Below are 15,016 nucleotides of genomic sequence, written 5' to 3'. Positions count from 1 at the left end.
GAGAAGAAAAAGACAGCAGTCATGAAAGTTTAATGTCCTCACAGTTACCGCGTTAAAGGGAGCGAGCTGAGAGGAGAGGAAGGCGGGCTGAGGAGGGGAAGAGGACGTCCAGAGGGGGGGTACAACACCTGAGAGAGGATGGAGGGGCAGAAATCACCCCAACCCCAAACACACACACACACACACACACACACACACACACAGATGCAGAGGAAGGAGGAGAGTTAGACACACTCTCTCTCCCCTGAGCCAAGAAAAAACACACACTTGCATTTAAAGTGCCTACACGGCAATCGCATCATGGTCGTCACTTATCTATTATTCAGCAGTAAAGAGGAACCGAGCGGAGCAGGCACTAAATAAAGAGAGGGAGCAGAGATGCTAAAGGCTGCAGATCCCAGAGTCAGAGAGAGAGAGGCCTGTGGTTGTGTTTTATCAGAGGGAGTCAGAGGCACTGATGAAAGCCAATAACATTAAAGCCCATAGGTGGTGTATTCATTTAAAGGTCCACACAGTCTAAAGGTTTTAAAGCTCCATCCAGTCCAAGGTAGATGTCCATGTGTTTGTGATTATAAAGCAGGTCTGGGTTCTATATTAATACTGTGAAAGTATCAAAGCCTCAGTCCACAGAGAAATGCACACAGCCTGTATTCAGAAACTGAGCCTTAAAACCAGCCGTCAGGACTTCTGGAACTTTGTGATGTCACAACAAAGCAGTCACCGCCCTCAGCCACGCCCCAAACCCCACCCACCTGGTCCCACCATCCAACCTTGCAGGATTTGGTTTCTCTGACTGTTTACCTCAAATCTGCTATATTTTTATTCGATCACTCAGAAAACAGTCAGCCAATCAGAGGAGAGGATCAGAGCCTCTCTTCTTCTGTGGGAAAATATTTAGGGATTACATGTTTTCAGTAGAGGAGAGAAAATATTTCCAAAATATTTCTTTAACATTCCTTTAAGGTTTCACACATTCTGTGGAGGAAACTCTCAAATTAAGGGAAAAACAGAAAAACACTTATTGTGGCCAGATGGTAGTTGGTTGATCTGTATTTTTCTATAGTGAACCTATGGGGCGTGTGTGTGTGTGTGTGTGTGTGTGTGTGTGTGTGTGTGTGTGTGTGTGTGTGATGACAGTGGAGTTCTCACCGAGTCAGACAGAAGGAAAAGAGAACAAAGGCTTTAAGAATTAAAAGTGCTCCTCTCCTGACCCGTGTCAGATCTGCAGCTCAATGAGATCCATATTTAAACACACTCACTGCAGTGTGTTCGCGCTCTGCTCCGCCAGCTCACGCTATCACACCACATGAATAAAGACGCCATTCAAGTCAACAGCGAGGGCAGCGCACACAAACAAACACACAAACACCGGGGAAAGCTTTGCCTTATAAAATCCATGTGGATGCTTGTTGTGTGTGTGCGCTGGCAGGCGTGTGTGTGTGCACGCGCTGAAGGCCTGATCAAAGAGGCCATTATTGGAGACAATTGGACTGAAGTGCTGGTGCTTGAGAGCTCCAGGTCTGGCTCTTACCCTGACTAGCCCTCACTAACCCCACACACACACACACACACACACACACACACACACACACACACACACACACACACACCTGTCCCTCACAATTAACCTCCTTCCCCAACAATCCAGAGCTGTGCAGCTCCTGCAGTCGTCCTTCAGAGCCTCAGACAAACAGGAACTCACAGCAGTAAATAATAAAACTCCTAGTATTTAGTATTTGTAGTATCAAAGATCATGGTGCGTAACACAGCCAAAAGAAATATACTTTTAAAACAACTTAATTTATGATTTATTTTACTTAAAGGTGAGTTTTCAAGCTTTATTTCTTTAACTACAACTGACTTTACATTTTTGCCTCCATCGCTGCCGCTATCAGCTGCATCTCTCTCTTCATAGAGTTTACAGGTTACTCAAATGTTTGATTTCTTTTCATTATGAAATAAGTTCTGATTTATTTTTGACAGGAAATGTCTCAAAACTCCACTGTCTCCACATGCAGCTACTGACATGGTTGAAAATATATTCATCTTTTTCTGTTATATTCTGTGTCATACTGATTTAACCTAGACATAGAGACTATAGTGGAAGGTGTCAGTTCTATGTGATGTTGCTGGGATGATGTCACTATGACATCATCCCAGCAACATCACATAGAACTGTTTGTGGCTGTCATAGATTCTGAGGCCTGTTTGCTGACAAATTATTTTCATTACCGATGCAATGGATTTTGGGATATGTTGGACCATGAAGGATCCACTTTTTGGGCCCTTTGATATCCAGGAAAAGAAGGACACACCTGAAGGAGCTTCTGAAAGGGGACAGTCTGGTCTCTCTGCTGTGACAGTCTGTCTTCAGATGAGCCTCCCTCTGTTTCTGCTGGAGCCAGGTCACATGAAAAACAGGCGAGACGCCGAACCTCTAGGTCACATGACGCAGCTGCGAGGTGTGAGACATGTGTGTCACACAGGTAGTGTGTCTGCTCTAACCTGTTAACATTGGTGCCAAAATGAAAACTAAGATGTGACACAGTGTGCTCCCCGCCTAAGTTCAGGTGTGAACGCATAAAGGACACATCTGAGGTCTGATCATTCAGACCACATTCAGAGGTGACTTGGACCACATTCTTTTAGGACCGCCCCCTTTACTGACATCCTCTGAAGGACCGCCTCCTCTATTGATGTCCTCTGAAAATAAAACTTTATTTCAATGTAGAGCTCTCGCTCTCTCAGTCTCGCTCTCTCTCTGACTAAAAACGCATCACATACCTGTTTATTTGCATATGAAGGTGTGAACAGGTGTGAACAGGACTGTAGAAGTTAAATTCCCACCTTATTTACCGTCCTGTATTTTTCTGCTGTATGAAGAGTGAGTCTTGTTCTCACTCACACCTGTTGCACCTGAACATCACATCATGAAGCTGAAACTTTCTGTCCACAGTGACTCTACCTGCCTGTTTATCCCGACCAGTAGCCCAAGCAAGAATATTCCTGAAACCTGAGCCACTACATTGATCTTCTATTGATTGATTGCTTGATTTCCCGAACTGCGTCAACAATACTGGAAGGAAAACTCCTAACTTAAGTTCAAGACGTGTGGAGGAACCAAAGTCTGCCAAAAATAACAACTTCACACACACACACACACACACACACACACACACACACACACACACACACACACACACACACACACACACACACACACACACACCTAATACAGTGTGACTGACAGTTGGACCTGTAGCGATCACCATGACAACAGTGGGCAGAAGTTAGTCAGTTTACCCAGGTAAGGCAGCTCTCCTCTGGACCCTCCACCTCTTCCCTCTCTGTCACCTCCTTCTTCCCCAGCTCCTCTCTCTGTGTGAATTTCATCTGCTGCCTCCTCTCTCCCCCTCTCCTGCAGCGCTCACCATCCCTGACAAAGCCTTGAGCGGCAGCCAGCGGCCCCCGAGAGCTGACTGACTTCCTGCTAAAAATAAGAGCTGAGAGGAGAATCGCACAGAGCTGCCACCAAGCAAGAGAGAGAGAGAGGACAGAAAAACGAGAGAGAAAGTGGAAGAAGAGAAAAATCTGAAGTGAAAGAGAGAAAGAGAGAGGATGGACGACAGCGAGGAGTGGAAGGAAGAATGACAGAGGGAGAGAAAAGGGATGAAAAGAGAAACAAACCAAACAAGATAAAGAAAATAAGAATAAAAGAGGAATGTAAGGAAAGAGAGAGAGAAGAACGATAAAGTGGAGAGAGTGTGGAGCAGAAGGTTTTACATGACGACTACACCTGATCTGTGTAAATTTACTCTGCACACAAACAGCTGAGTTACATTCATCTGTGTGATTGTGTGTGTGTGTGTGTGTGTGTGTGTGTGTGTGTGTGTGTGTGTGTGTGTGGAGACAGTGAGCAGGAGGGAATGAAAGAGAGAAAGAATAGGAATAGCCAGATTATAAATATTTATAGGAGCAGAGGAGAGGAGGAGGAGATGCAGAGCTGCAGGAGGAGAGACTGACTTCAGACGCTCGGTTTATCTTCTCCTTCTCCTCTCTCGCCGCTGGAGTGCAGCCTAGCGGATTTCCAGCCTGCGCTCCCTGCAGCTCACGTGTGCGTGTGTGTGTGTGTGTGAGAGAGAGAGAGAGAAGGGAAAGGACAACAAGTTCTCCCCTTATCTCCTGCTCCCCCCTCCCCTCCCTCAGAGAAAGAGATGAACACACAAAGGCCTGTTCACCCGCTAACAGGCGTCTGCCGTTCCCGGGGAGGTTTGTGCTGGTGCTGATGATGACGGCGGCGACAGCCATGATAATGGCGATGATAACAGAGCCGCGCAAACTGTTGTAGATTCACTGCGAGGTCACTTCCTTCTTCCAGTTTCTGCAGATACCAGCAGCGACGATAAGACCTACACCTGCTCCTCACTGTGACAAAGATGGAGGCTGCTGGAGAAACAGCAGCTTCTACACTTTTTTTTGACACAAGGTAACATGGCTGATGGCCCCAACTTCTCTCCTCTAAACCTGACAGGGGAGACTCACTCACTCTGAGCTTCAGAAACCTGTGGTGACGTCACAGAGACAGCGTCAGCTCAGCCTCCATCCTCGGCCTTCACTGGTACAAACCTGACCAGACCAGCACTGCTGCTCCCCCTGCCTCCACCCTCTCACCTGCCAGACTCAACACTGAGACCTCACCTCCTCCCTGAACAGCCCGTATCTTCAACCCTCCAACCCCTTCTACAACGTCTCTCAGTAAATCCCTCACCAACACTTTACCTAAGTCCTGTGTCTGCGTCTAAAGTGACCTGGCTGTCACAGGTCTCTCTGTAACACTGAGAGTCTGACCTTACTCTGTAAAGAGCCTCGAGACGATCAGAAAATAAAATCCTGTAGATCCAGGTCCGCAGCTTCAGTTCCTGCTCACATCGAACATCTCTCAAACTGGTTTCAGTGAGTCCAGTTCAGTCTCCAGACCTGGATCCAGCAGACCTCCTTTGGGATGTGGTAGAACAGGAGATCTGCAGCATGAATGTGACACAGTCATGTCAACATGGAGCAGAGTCTCCGAGCAGAAGTTTAACATCTGGTGGAACCATTGCCTACTCAGTGTGGTTCCTAATAAAGACAAAACAACTACACAAACTGCTCTAATCAATATTAAATATGAACAATGGATCGAATTATTGTGTGATGTGAAAGACTCATCACCCTTACGTCCTGCAGCACTGGTATTAACTTGAAATAGCACACAGATGTATCAGCAGGTGACAGTGAGTGTCCGCTGTGTCAGAACAGGAGAAGAGCAGCTCATATCTGTTTACAGCCAGACGAGGCACAGACCCAGAGGATTCACCTCCTCAGGAAACTGAAGAAGATGAAATGTTCGGACTCATGGTCACATGACAGTGACTCTGGGTTCACCACTCCACACACCAGCTCCAGTTTTCACATCCAGTCCAGGCATACAATCTTTTCCTGTGAATCCTTTTTCTGTGAATATACAATATGCAGCAATGGTCGACTCTGCTAGTAAAAAAACTAACTAACTACTGGTTAGTTAGTTGTGTGTTCCTTTTTCCTTCTTCATGTTTCAGTCCATCGGTCTGAAACAGTTTTATAAGAAACTGTCTCAACACATCGTAACAGCTGAACAGCTCCTCTTCCATCCTTCTTCCCTTACTTTCTCTGTAGTCATCTCTCTCCTGTGTGTATCTCACAAACTGACTTGAGTCACAGTGATTGGCTGAGTACCAGTCATGTGACCAGTGTAAACGCTAGAAAAGCTGCACCATATGAAATAAAAACTCTCCAACAAAAATGAATACCTCAGTAATTTATAGGTCAGCTATTCTCAAAGTCCGGACTACGATCCGGACCGAACGGCAAGTCAATCCGGACCCAGCTCATAGGTTGTATTAGGTATGCATTGGTACGATACAATGAAGTGTATGTTTACTACATTTCAAAAAATGTTTTATCATTTCATCAATAAATTTGTTTGTTTTGTAAAATATAACATATTTTTGATTTTTACGGCGACTCCGGCCCGAGATTAAGATGTAACCGTGGCAACGGTGACAGCTGGCGCACATATGACGCAACGTTGACGCGCTTCAGTTATCAGGCTTCATGTCAACATTAGCAGGTCAGCTAAGGGCTAAAAGGCATTCACGTGCAGTCCTGCGGGGATGAGAGTGAGACACCAGCGTCCCCTGTTTATGTCGTTATCAGAGAAGCAGCAGAGAAGGAATTTCAGACTTTGGCCTGTCTGTTAGCAACCTCTGGGCTAGAGGTTAAGACAACTATCTCGGTGCATGTGGTTCCACATTTCTCTACAATCATTTCCTGTCATCTCTTTTCTGTCACCTAAGGAACACAGTTATAAAAAAAGGGATTTGGTCACATTAACATCAGTGGGTGAGGATCATCTACTTGATCGATTCTGAAAATCAAAGGATGAACTTTCCTCCCGTGTCCACACAGAGGGAGAGACCCTCTGCTGCTGTAAGTGTTTAACACACACAGATATGAAGTGGAACATCACAGAATATCTTGTCTCTTTATGCATTTAAAAATCTGCTGTTCAGAAGTCAACTCAAATTTCAGACGCTCTTGGAGCATTCTTGAACTCACCACAAAGGAACAAAGAACCAAATCTATGCAGGAAAGGAGGAAATCAGTTTAAAAATAGATGGCGTGCTTTGTGAAGCGGTCAGCAGTACAGTGACATAGATTTTTATGGTCTGGTCCTTCACAGCAGAATTTGAGCTTACTGTGGCCCCGAAAACTTCAAACAATCCTTTTCACCCAGAGTAAATAAATTTAGCCTGGCACTGACCCCAGCTGTATTCATAGATCATCACAGGGGACCCAGTTACACAGACCAGATTCCTGACCTGCTCTGGATCCAGAGCCACAACTTCAGAGATGCTGACCTAGCCAGTCGTTAAACTTCTTGACCTCGGAGGGCAGTCCCAGCTCGGTGAAGTCTCCGGCGTGGATGAACACATCCCCATACGGCATCTGGATGGCGTCTGTGCGGGAGTGGGTGTCTGAGATGCATACAAAACGGGTGTAGCCTGGCGGTTTGGGCGTGTCGTGGGGCATCGGGTCCACCCTGAAAGAGTAATAGAAGAAAGAGAAGGAAAGTTGAGGGACAGAGAAAGGAAAGGGGGTCACTGCAGCTCTTGGTGCACTTAAACAAAACTGGAGAAAAGACACAATGTGCTGCATGCAAAGTCTCTGTGGTAGGAGGCTGACAATGAAAAAAGTTTGAATTAGTATCCAGCAAAAAAAAAAAATCATCCCCACAGACCGAGACAGAGGAGGAAACAAGAGACAGAGAGAGAAGTGAGAGTGAGAAGCCACAATAAAAGCACAGCGCTGAAAGAGACAGAGAGAGAAATGTGCAGAGATAGAAAAAGAATAAAGTGCAGATATAGAAAAAGAGCAGAGTCCTGTGGGATTTCCAGCAAGTGTGGAGATCCACAGGGTCTCCAGGGGGAGGAGAGGAGCTGGTGAATAACCGTGGCCCACTTTAGCGAGCTCTCCTCCAGGTACGATAAAACCCAGCCCTGCCGCCTCCTCCTCCTCTTCCTCCTCCACACCACACCACAAGAGAGAAAGAGATGAGGGGAAGTGGGAAAGCAGACAGACATGCATGTAGGACAGTCAGCAAAAAGAGTGAGTCACAAAAGTAATCAAATAAGAGCGTTCATGAAAGATGTTATCTGCAGGATGTGAGGGAATGTAAAGCGATGCTTTATGGAGAAACTCTGTCTGAACATCAATATAACTGTTTTTAAAAGAATAAAGTTAAAGCTAAATTTACAGAGAAGTCGAGGAGCGTCAGTCAAAGATTCTTCATTAAAAACCAAAATATAAAACTGGCTGAGTGTCAAGTAATATCCTGACAAACAAATAAAGGTGGTTACTACCAAAGCCCAGGAGGAGCATAGTGAGATAATGGTTTACATGGTAGAATCCGTAGAATGTATCCACATCAGTACATCAGTCATGTCTACTGCTCTGTTTCTCTATCAACAGAAATACAACTCACTACTTTAAATTAATCCCAATCATTTTTAGTTACTCAGTCACTGAAGTGAAACCAACTCTTTCAAATTAAAAGCCTTTTAATGGCTCAAAGGGTCACTGGAAGGATTGAACCATGTGAGGCCATAAAAGTGAACATCAACTCTCTAACACCAGCTTTGTGTCTCTAGTCTCTAATACTAGGAGCAGCACATCAAAGTATAAAACATGTCACTTCCCTGTGGCCAGTAGGTGACACTACGAGCCACAGGCACACCCTCACACTGACGCAAAGATGTCTTCAGGCCAGGACTCTTATCAAACATGAAGTTTGGTGAAGTTTTAGAATTACAACAACTTTCACCTTCATGGCATAACACTGAAATTCATCATGGCACCACATAGATACCGTTCAACGAAAACTGGAAAGCTTCACACTTTACCATTGTGAAGGTCTTTAAATTGTACTGACCAATCAAATAATTTTGCCACATCCATGCGCAAGAACCATTAAACATGTAATTTTTCACCACGCCTGACACACGCAAAGCTTGGCGAGGTTTGATCACCTTTAGCCCCTAAAAATGTAACTCCTTTTTGTGGATGAAAATAATATTCATAATAATAAACAGAGCAGTTTCAATAGGGTCCTCCTGCCCTAATTAAAGCTGCAAGCAGCAAAGACCATGAGAGTTTAATGTAAACCAAATGTTCCAAAAAGCTTACCTCTTGTTGCCAATAGGTGGCGCAATGACTATGACTGAATGCCGGCATGTAGATGTCTTCAGACTGGGGCTCTTATCAGACATCAAACATGTGAAGTTTGGGGCAGATTGGACAATGTGTGCTTGAGTTACAACAACTCGCTGTTCCATGGTGAAACATAGAAATTTGCCATGCTGCCAGGGCAACATCGTTTGATGAAACCACAAAATGTTCACAATAAAGCATTAACAAGATCTTAAAGCTTTCTGACCATTTGGGTGTGAGGAGGGTGGTCAATCCACAGAAGTACATCGATGTAGATGTCTTTGGGCCAGGACTCTTCTCAGATGTTAAGAAGTTTGAGGCAGATTGGACTATATATATATATATATATATATTTGAGTTTCAACATCTTCAATGCAAAACATAAATATTTGCCATGTCACCATGTCCATGCCTTTCATAGTAAACTCGAAAATTTCACATTTTAGCAAAGTAAAATAAAAATGGCAATGCCAACTCACAACTTTCAATAAAGCATCATCAAGGCTAAGCTTAAGGCTCTTAAGACCATGTTTGAGGTGGATGTGGTCAACCCACTAGGAGGAGTACATCAATGTCTATAACATGTCACTTCCTGGTGCCAATAGGTGGCACTATGACTACAACCTAACACCAACTAGAGATGTCCTGAGATGTACTGATTCTTATCAAACATGTGAAGGGGCAGATTAGACAATGTTCATTTAAGTTAGAACAATTTACTCTTTCATGACAAAACATCGAAAATTGCCATGCTGTCATGGCCATGCCATTCAAAGAAAACAGATTCGCAATTTAGCATCAGGATTGTGTTTAGATTTGACTTACCACATATGATGCTGATCTGATTCATTCTCTAGAAGATGTTTGTCCATGTACAAAACTTGTGAATGACAAAAGCTACACCAAAACTGCACTGTCAAGTCAAAATTACTGACTTCCTGTTGCTGATTGACTGGGCACTGATCGTGGTGTTGGGCACTGGGCAGCTGAGGCTCTACAGAGCTGAGCAGTTGAGCCTTCCAATAGCCTCACAGGCCATGACTTCTTTGGTGGCCTCCACCTCCAGGAAAATGGACAGGCGAGTTCCCTCATAAGGTGACTATTCAATATCAGACAGGAAGCTGGTTGGTTTGAAAACTTGAGTTGACAGTGGACTATGCAGCTCAGGAAGAGAAAGCTGCAAACTCCTGAACCCAAGCCGAACTGGCTGGCGAGTAGGGTGAGGTACAAGCTGATGGTTAGCATGCTGAAAGCTAAGTGACTGGAGTGATGGCTACAGGCTAGCTGGCCTTAGGCTAGCTGACTTGGATACAGACAAGCAGGCTTAACACTAGCCTGCTATGAAACAGACTGGTGACCAGCAGGTCCAGGGATAGCCAGCTAGAAGACAGGGTGCAGGAAAGGGATGAAGTGCGTACTGCAGTAGTGGAAGCCACAAGATCTGCTAAAACAGGAACCTTCCTCATCCAGGGTTTTGAGTGATCTAGTGAATTACCAGTGATATGGTTGCATCTGTCTGCTCTAAGCGGGAGTTTTGGCAGTACACTTACAGATACTGAATGCGATGATCACCTAATTAAACTTCACAGAAAACATAAGGCCTGCTGAGTCCATGTTTTTGGTCAATTCATACTGTCCCATATGCAGTCACCAAAACCAACAGATGCAGTTTGAAGATTTATTCAACAAAGGAAACACAAGAAGCCTGCTCGATGGTGAAGCTAACAAGGCTCAAAACTGGAGCTCCAAAATAAGGCAGTGCAAGAAAGGCCAACAAGTCCAGTCTGGGGCAGCAGACAAGCAGCAAGTCAAAGAGTAACAGGAGCTCGAAACAGGAGGAAATAAGGGACAACTGAACTGAAGAACTGACAAAGAGTGAGGGAAACACAGAGACTAAATACAAACAAACGGAGGACGTAATGAGATGCAGGTGCAACACATAAGGGCAGAGCAGGTAATCACAGAGGTGGGAAACACACTGGGGCGCAAAGTACAACAGCAACAGATACCAAAGGACAGTAATTTCAGGACCCATACAAAGATATGAGACTGGGTCATAACACTGAGTATCTGGGCCTAATGTTAAGTCATCACTGAACATTGGAACTGAACTGATTAATTGAGATTGAATAATTGAGAACAGGATTTCTGTCTCAAATCATTAAATTTTCTCATGTTAGGCAAAGCCAATCCTGTTAGCAACATTGGAAGAGTATCACTAAAATGACATTTAACTTATTTGCCAAGCTTGGGAGAGAAGGCAGAATATTTTGTTTAAGATGGAGCTGTCAAATATCCTGTTGGTCAACTATACTTTCAGTGTCTTATAAACCCTGAAGGTTTGGCACTTTGTGTGCATGACAGGAAAATTAACGGTTTGACCAAAATTATTGCTGCGGACAGTTCAGTGGTTGCTCCTTTAAAAGGATACTAATCACCTCTGGTTTGATTCTCAGTGACAATGCAAAATGAAATAAAGGTAAATGTAAAAGCACAGGAAGTAAAGGAAAGTGATCAAAGGAAATGTAAAGTAAAATGACAGTGTGCTCCTTTAATTAGCTTCCCTGCTGCCTGTATGTCTACTCACATGTGGACGTGTGGCGGCTGGAAGCGTCCCTGGTTGATGTTGTAGAAGGTGAAGGCCTGAGTGGGGTTGGTGCTGTACTCGTCCACTTCCACCGTCGTCCTGCTGCCCCGCTGGGCGTGTGAATGAGCCTGCGACTGCTGCCGCCTCGCTGCCATAATCTCCGACAGGGTGAAGGCCATGGCACTGGGACCGGAGCAGAGCAGTTGGGGGAGAGCGAGGTGTTGAGTTGGGAGGTTCAGCTGACGTTGGATTTCTCTTTAGGACAGAGGTGGATCGTAACGGCCTGAGGACGGGCTGCTGACAGGCTCAAACCCTCACAGAGCTCATAGTCACAGTGAGCTGAGGTGAGAACATCACCTCCTCCTTCCTCTTCTTCTTCTTCACAGCTCCTCTGCACCTGAGACACAGAACACAGCAAACATTACAGAATACATTCAGAATGATACACAAATAATTTATCAATGAATCCGTCATTTTAAAAGATGAACAGAAATTTAACTTAAATAAATATTTAAGTTAAATTCTTAAATGTGAGCCTTTGCTGGTTATTCACTGAATGATATGACTATAAATGGGAGATTTTCCAGTTTTGACTACTGCTCAGGCAAAGTGAGATATTTCAAGTTGTGATGGGCATTTCTGGCATTTTATAGGATAAACAACTATCTAATTAATTAAAAGAATACTCCACCAATGCTAAAACATTATTGGACTCTCAATGGACAGTTTATAAATGAGGATCAAAATCAATGCAGCAGAACCAGAAATGTTACCTTTTTAATTCCATGCACTCACACCTTGTCAAAAACTGGCACCTGCATTACCTACAATGTAATTCAGTATCTGACAGTCCAGTCAGAGATTCAGGTCTGTTAAGCTTATTAACCACAGCTAATTTATCCGGGAGCCTGTAGTATACAGCAGAGATGAGGTTCAAGGTACAAGAGTTCAACGGTCAGAGCCCTGTGAGTGAGTAAGTGAATTGTTGAGTGGGTGATGAAGTTACACCATTGGTTGGCTAAGTGTTGGACTGTTCTTATTGACCACAACAGTTTCAATCAAGTCATCAGACACCATTTAAGTGGATCCACAACAGTTCTCAGCTGCTGTATTTACTCAGATAGTGACCGGGGCCTTTATTTACCTCAACTGCAGAAGGTAACAGCAATAATTTGAGGCAGGCTTGTATTAGAGGCAGAACTATTTCTAATTCCATCTGTATAATAATTGGTCATACCAGGATTTGAGTATGATGTATCATTTTGATCTACTCCCATTTGCCCTGTTAAAGTTATTGCATAACTGATTATTACAAACGCAACACTTCCTGGAACCATTACAAAAAACTCCTCTTGCACTGGGGCATTCAATTAAAATTGAAGAGGTCCAGGTCCAGTCTGAGTGGCTGATTCTTTGACCAGCCCACTGATGTGGCAGCCCACTGGGATTTCTCTCAGTGCTCCTAATGGCCCGTCCAACTATGGAAGAGATTATAGTGCAAACAGCAATAAAATCAGAAATGGACTTTTACAGTACGTTGTGCTATTGTGAGTGGCGCTATCCATGGAACTGAGAGGGGGATTTTATTTTGGTATGTTAAATTAGCATTCAACCCTTAGTTTTGTTGCATATCATCACGTCCCTGATGTGTCCTGATTGGGGAACAGCACATGGTTGGACCGTGAAAGAAAGTCTGCCCTGAACTTATCCGGATGGGAGTTTCTGCTCTACAGCAGAGGAGGTAAGAACAAAAATGCTCCAACTCAGTGAAGAAATCTTTGTTTCTAAATCAATAAAACCTTCCTCCTCTCACTACTACTCATTTACACAAGTGCTCTCAATCCCCAGTCTTTCCCCTAAACCTGCAACATAGTAACTAAAAATACACCCTTCCACCTTTTCTATATCTCTATCAACTTAGTTAAAGATAATAACTGCACTTCAGTTAGGATCACCTCTTCTCTCAAAAGAATTTATTCCCAATAACTTCAAAATTGCAAAAAGTCATATTTGGCAGTAAGGCTTCTGGGACCCTCCTGCCCATCCACATGATGATGATGATGATGATGATGATGATGATGATGATGATGATGAGCTTTATTGTCACTGTAACAGTACAAGTACAATTACAGCGAAATTACAACAATCACCCCGTCTACACATAGGGCATACAACATATAGTAAGACAGACATAAGAGAATGACTGCGCTGCAAAAGGAGGGGGGGGGGGGGGGGGGGGGGGGGGGGGGGGAACAAGTGGAGAGGAGAGGAGAAAAAAATAACAGAACCCAAACTATACTCCTGGGGGGGGTATACATAAGCATATATAAACACATCTTACAACACAATGACTCAAGACAATTTGCTCCAGGGGAGGGGGGAAAGGGGGGAGGAGGTGGTTCCAGTGCAGACAGGCAGCCAGCCGCAGACGCTGCCATTAAGGCGCCGCCATCGGACCCCGCCCGCCACACTGGATGGGAGGAAGCGGCGAAGGCGTGGGATGGGGTTGGGGGTTGGGGTGAGTTGCATATGTACATGTAAGAGGTGTCCGTGAATGTGTGTGTGTGCAAAGGCCTGGAGAGTCGCTTCGTCTAGTTCACAATCAGTGCCTCAGTTCGCAGGGTGTCATCGTGATAGCACAGGAAGTTGCCATGGAGACATCCTTGATCGGGTCCCGGACGGAGTCAACAATCAACAGGTGTCCGTGGAGGAGGGGGGGTAGGAGTAGAAGCGTCTCACTGCAGCGATCTCATGGGGGAGTTGTTCCAGCACCGGCCTTGGCCAAGGTTGGTGCTGCGGGGGCCGGAACGCAGATTAGATTATGATTGTTTGGGTTAGGGCGAGCAGTCGTATTTCAATAGACACGGCTTACTCTGTTTGTCCATTCTGGTCATCTTCATCCTTTCTCCTTTCCAAAGCTGAAAAGCTTCTCCAAGATGTGACCCATGTTGCAATTTATGACCACAGTCTGAGCATTAACAGCTCCTTCCAAGGTGTTTCCCAAGTTGCGGTTCACAATCACAGTCTGAGTGCTTACAGCTTTACTCACTCCATCAATTATGTCGGGCAGCGTGGGGATTTGGACTGCTGTCACCGTCTTCCGAATTTTCCTATACACCAGGGCAATGCCTAATCCAATCAGCAGAAAGCCTGATATCACAATTCCGAATATATAAAGATCTTCGATGTCCTCAACGGAAAGACTCACCAGGCCCACGACCCTCCACTGCTCCCAGGAGTCCCTTGTGTATCCAGCGGCGTACGTTCCGCCAGGGCAGACAGGTTCCCCCGAACCCGGGCTTCTCGTTGAGAAGATCCTGTCAATTGAGTTGAGAGACCAGTTGACCAATTCCATGATTTTAGATTTAGAGAGCAGTGCGGAGAGAGGCTTCCAAGGTTTAGACAAGACAGGACGAGACGCGAGATGCAAAGCAGGGAAAAAAAAAGGGAGAGGAGAGAGGGGGAAGATGCGTCCGCCTTCGTTGAGAGCCAGAAGAAGAAGACAAGGAAAGGAAAACCTAACCTAAGCCTAAGGTAGAGAGAGAACACCTTGCTAACCTTTCTGCACATACAGGACTGTCTCAGAAAATTAGAATATTGTGATAAAGTTCTTTATTTTCTGTAATGCAATTAAAAAAACAA

At 44.8% G+C, this 15,016-nt stretch overlaps 1 protein-coding gene across 1 annotated transcript in view; it reads right to left on the bottom strand.

Moving 5' to 3' along the window:
• Positions 1 to 15,016, bottom strand: part of mpped1 (metallophosphoesterase domain containing 1) — a 76,647-nt gene that overhangs the window by 49,556 nt on the left and 12,075 nt on the right. The window contains exons 2-3 of the mRNA XM_071502770.1: positions 11,375 to 11,771; positions 6,939 to 7,120 (exon numbers count right to left, since the gene is read on the bottom strand). Of these exons, the coding sequence (XP_071358871.1) occupies positions 6,939 to 7,120; positions 11,375 to 11,553 (361 nt within the window). The 5' untranslated portion in view covers positions 11,554 to 11,771. The remainder of the gene's footprint in view (positions 1 to 6,938; positions 7,121 to 11,374; positions 11,772 to 15,016) is intronic.

The sequence above is a fragment of the Trachinotus anak genome, unplaced genomic scaffold (genome assembly GCF_046630095.1).
Source record: "Trachinotus anak isolate AG129_WGS33_773 ecotype Australia unplaced genomic scaffold, CSIRO_AGI_Tana_v1 ptg000018l, whole genome shotgun sequence".
Classification (NCBI taxonomy): Eukaryota; Metazoa; Chordata; class Actinopteri; order Carangiformes; family Carangidae; genus Trachinotus; species Trachinotus anak.
Note: the sequence above shows the minus strand (reverse complement) of the source record. Positions and strands in the feature narration are given on the sequence as shown.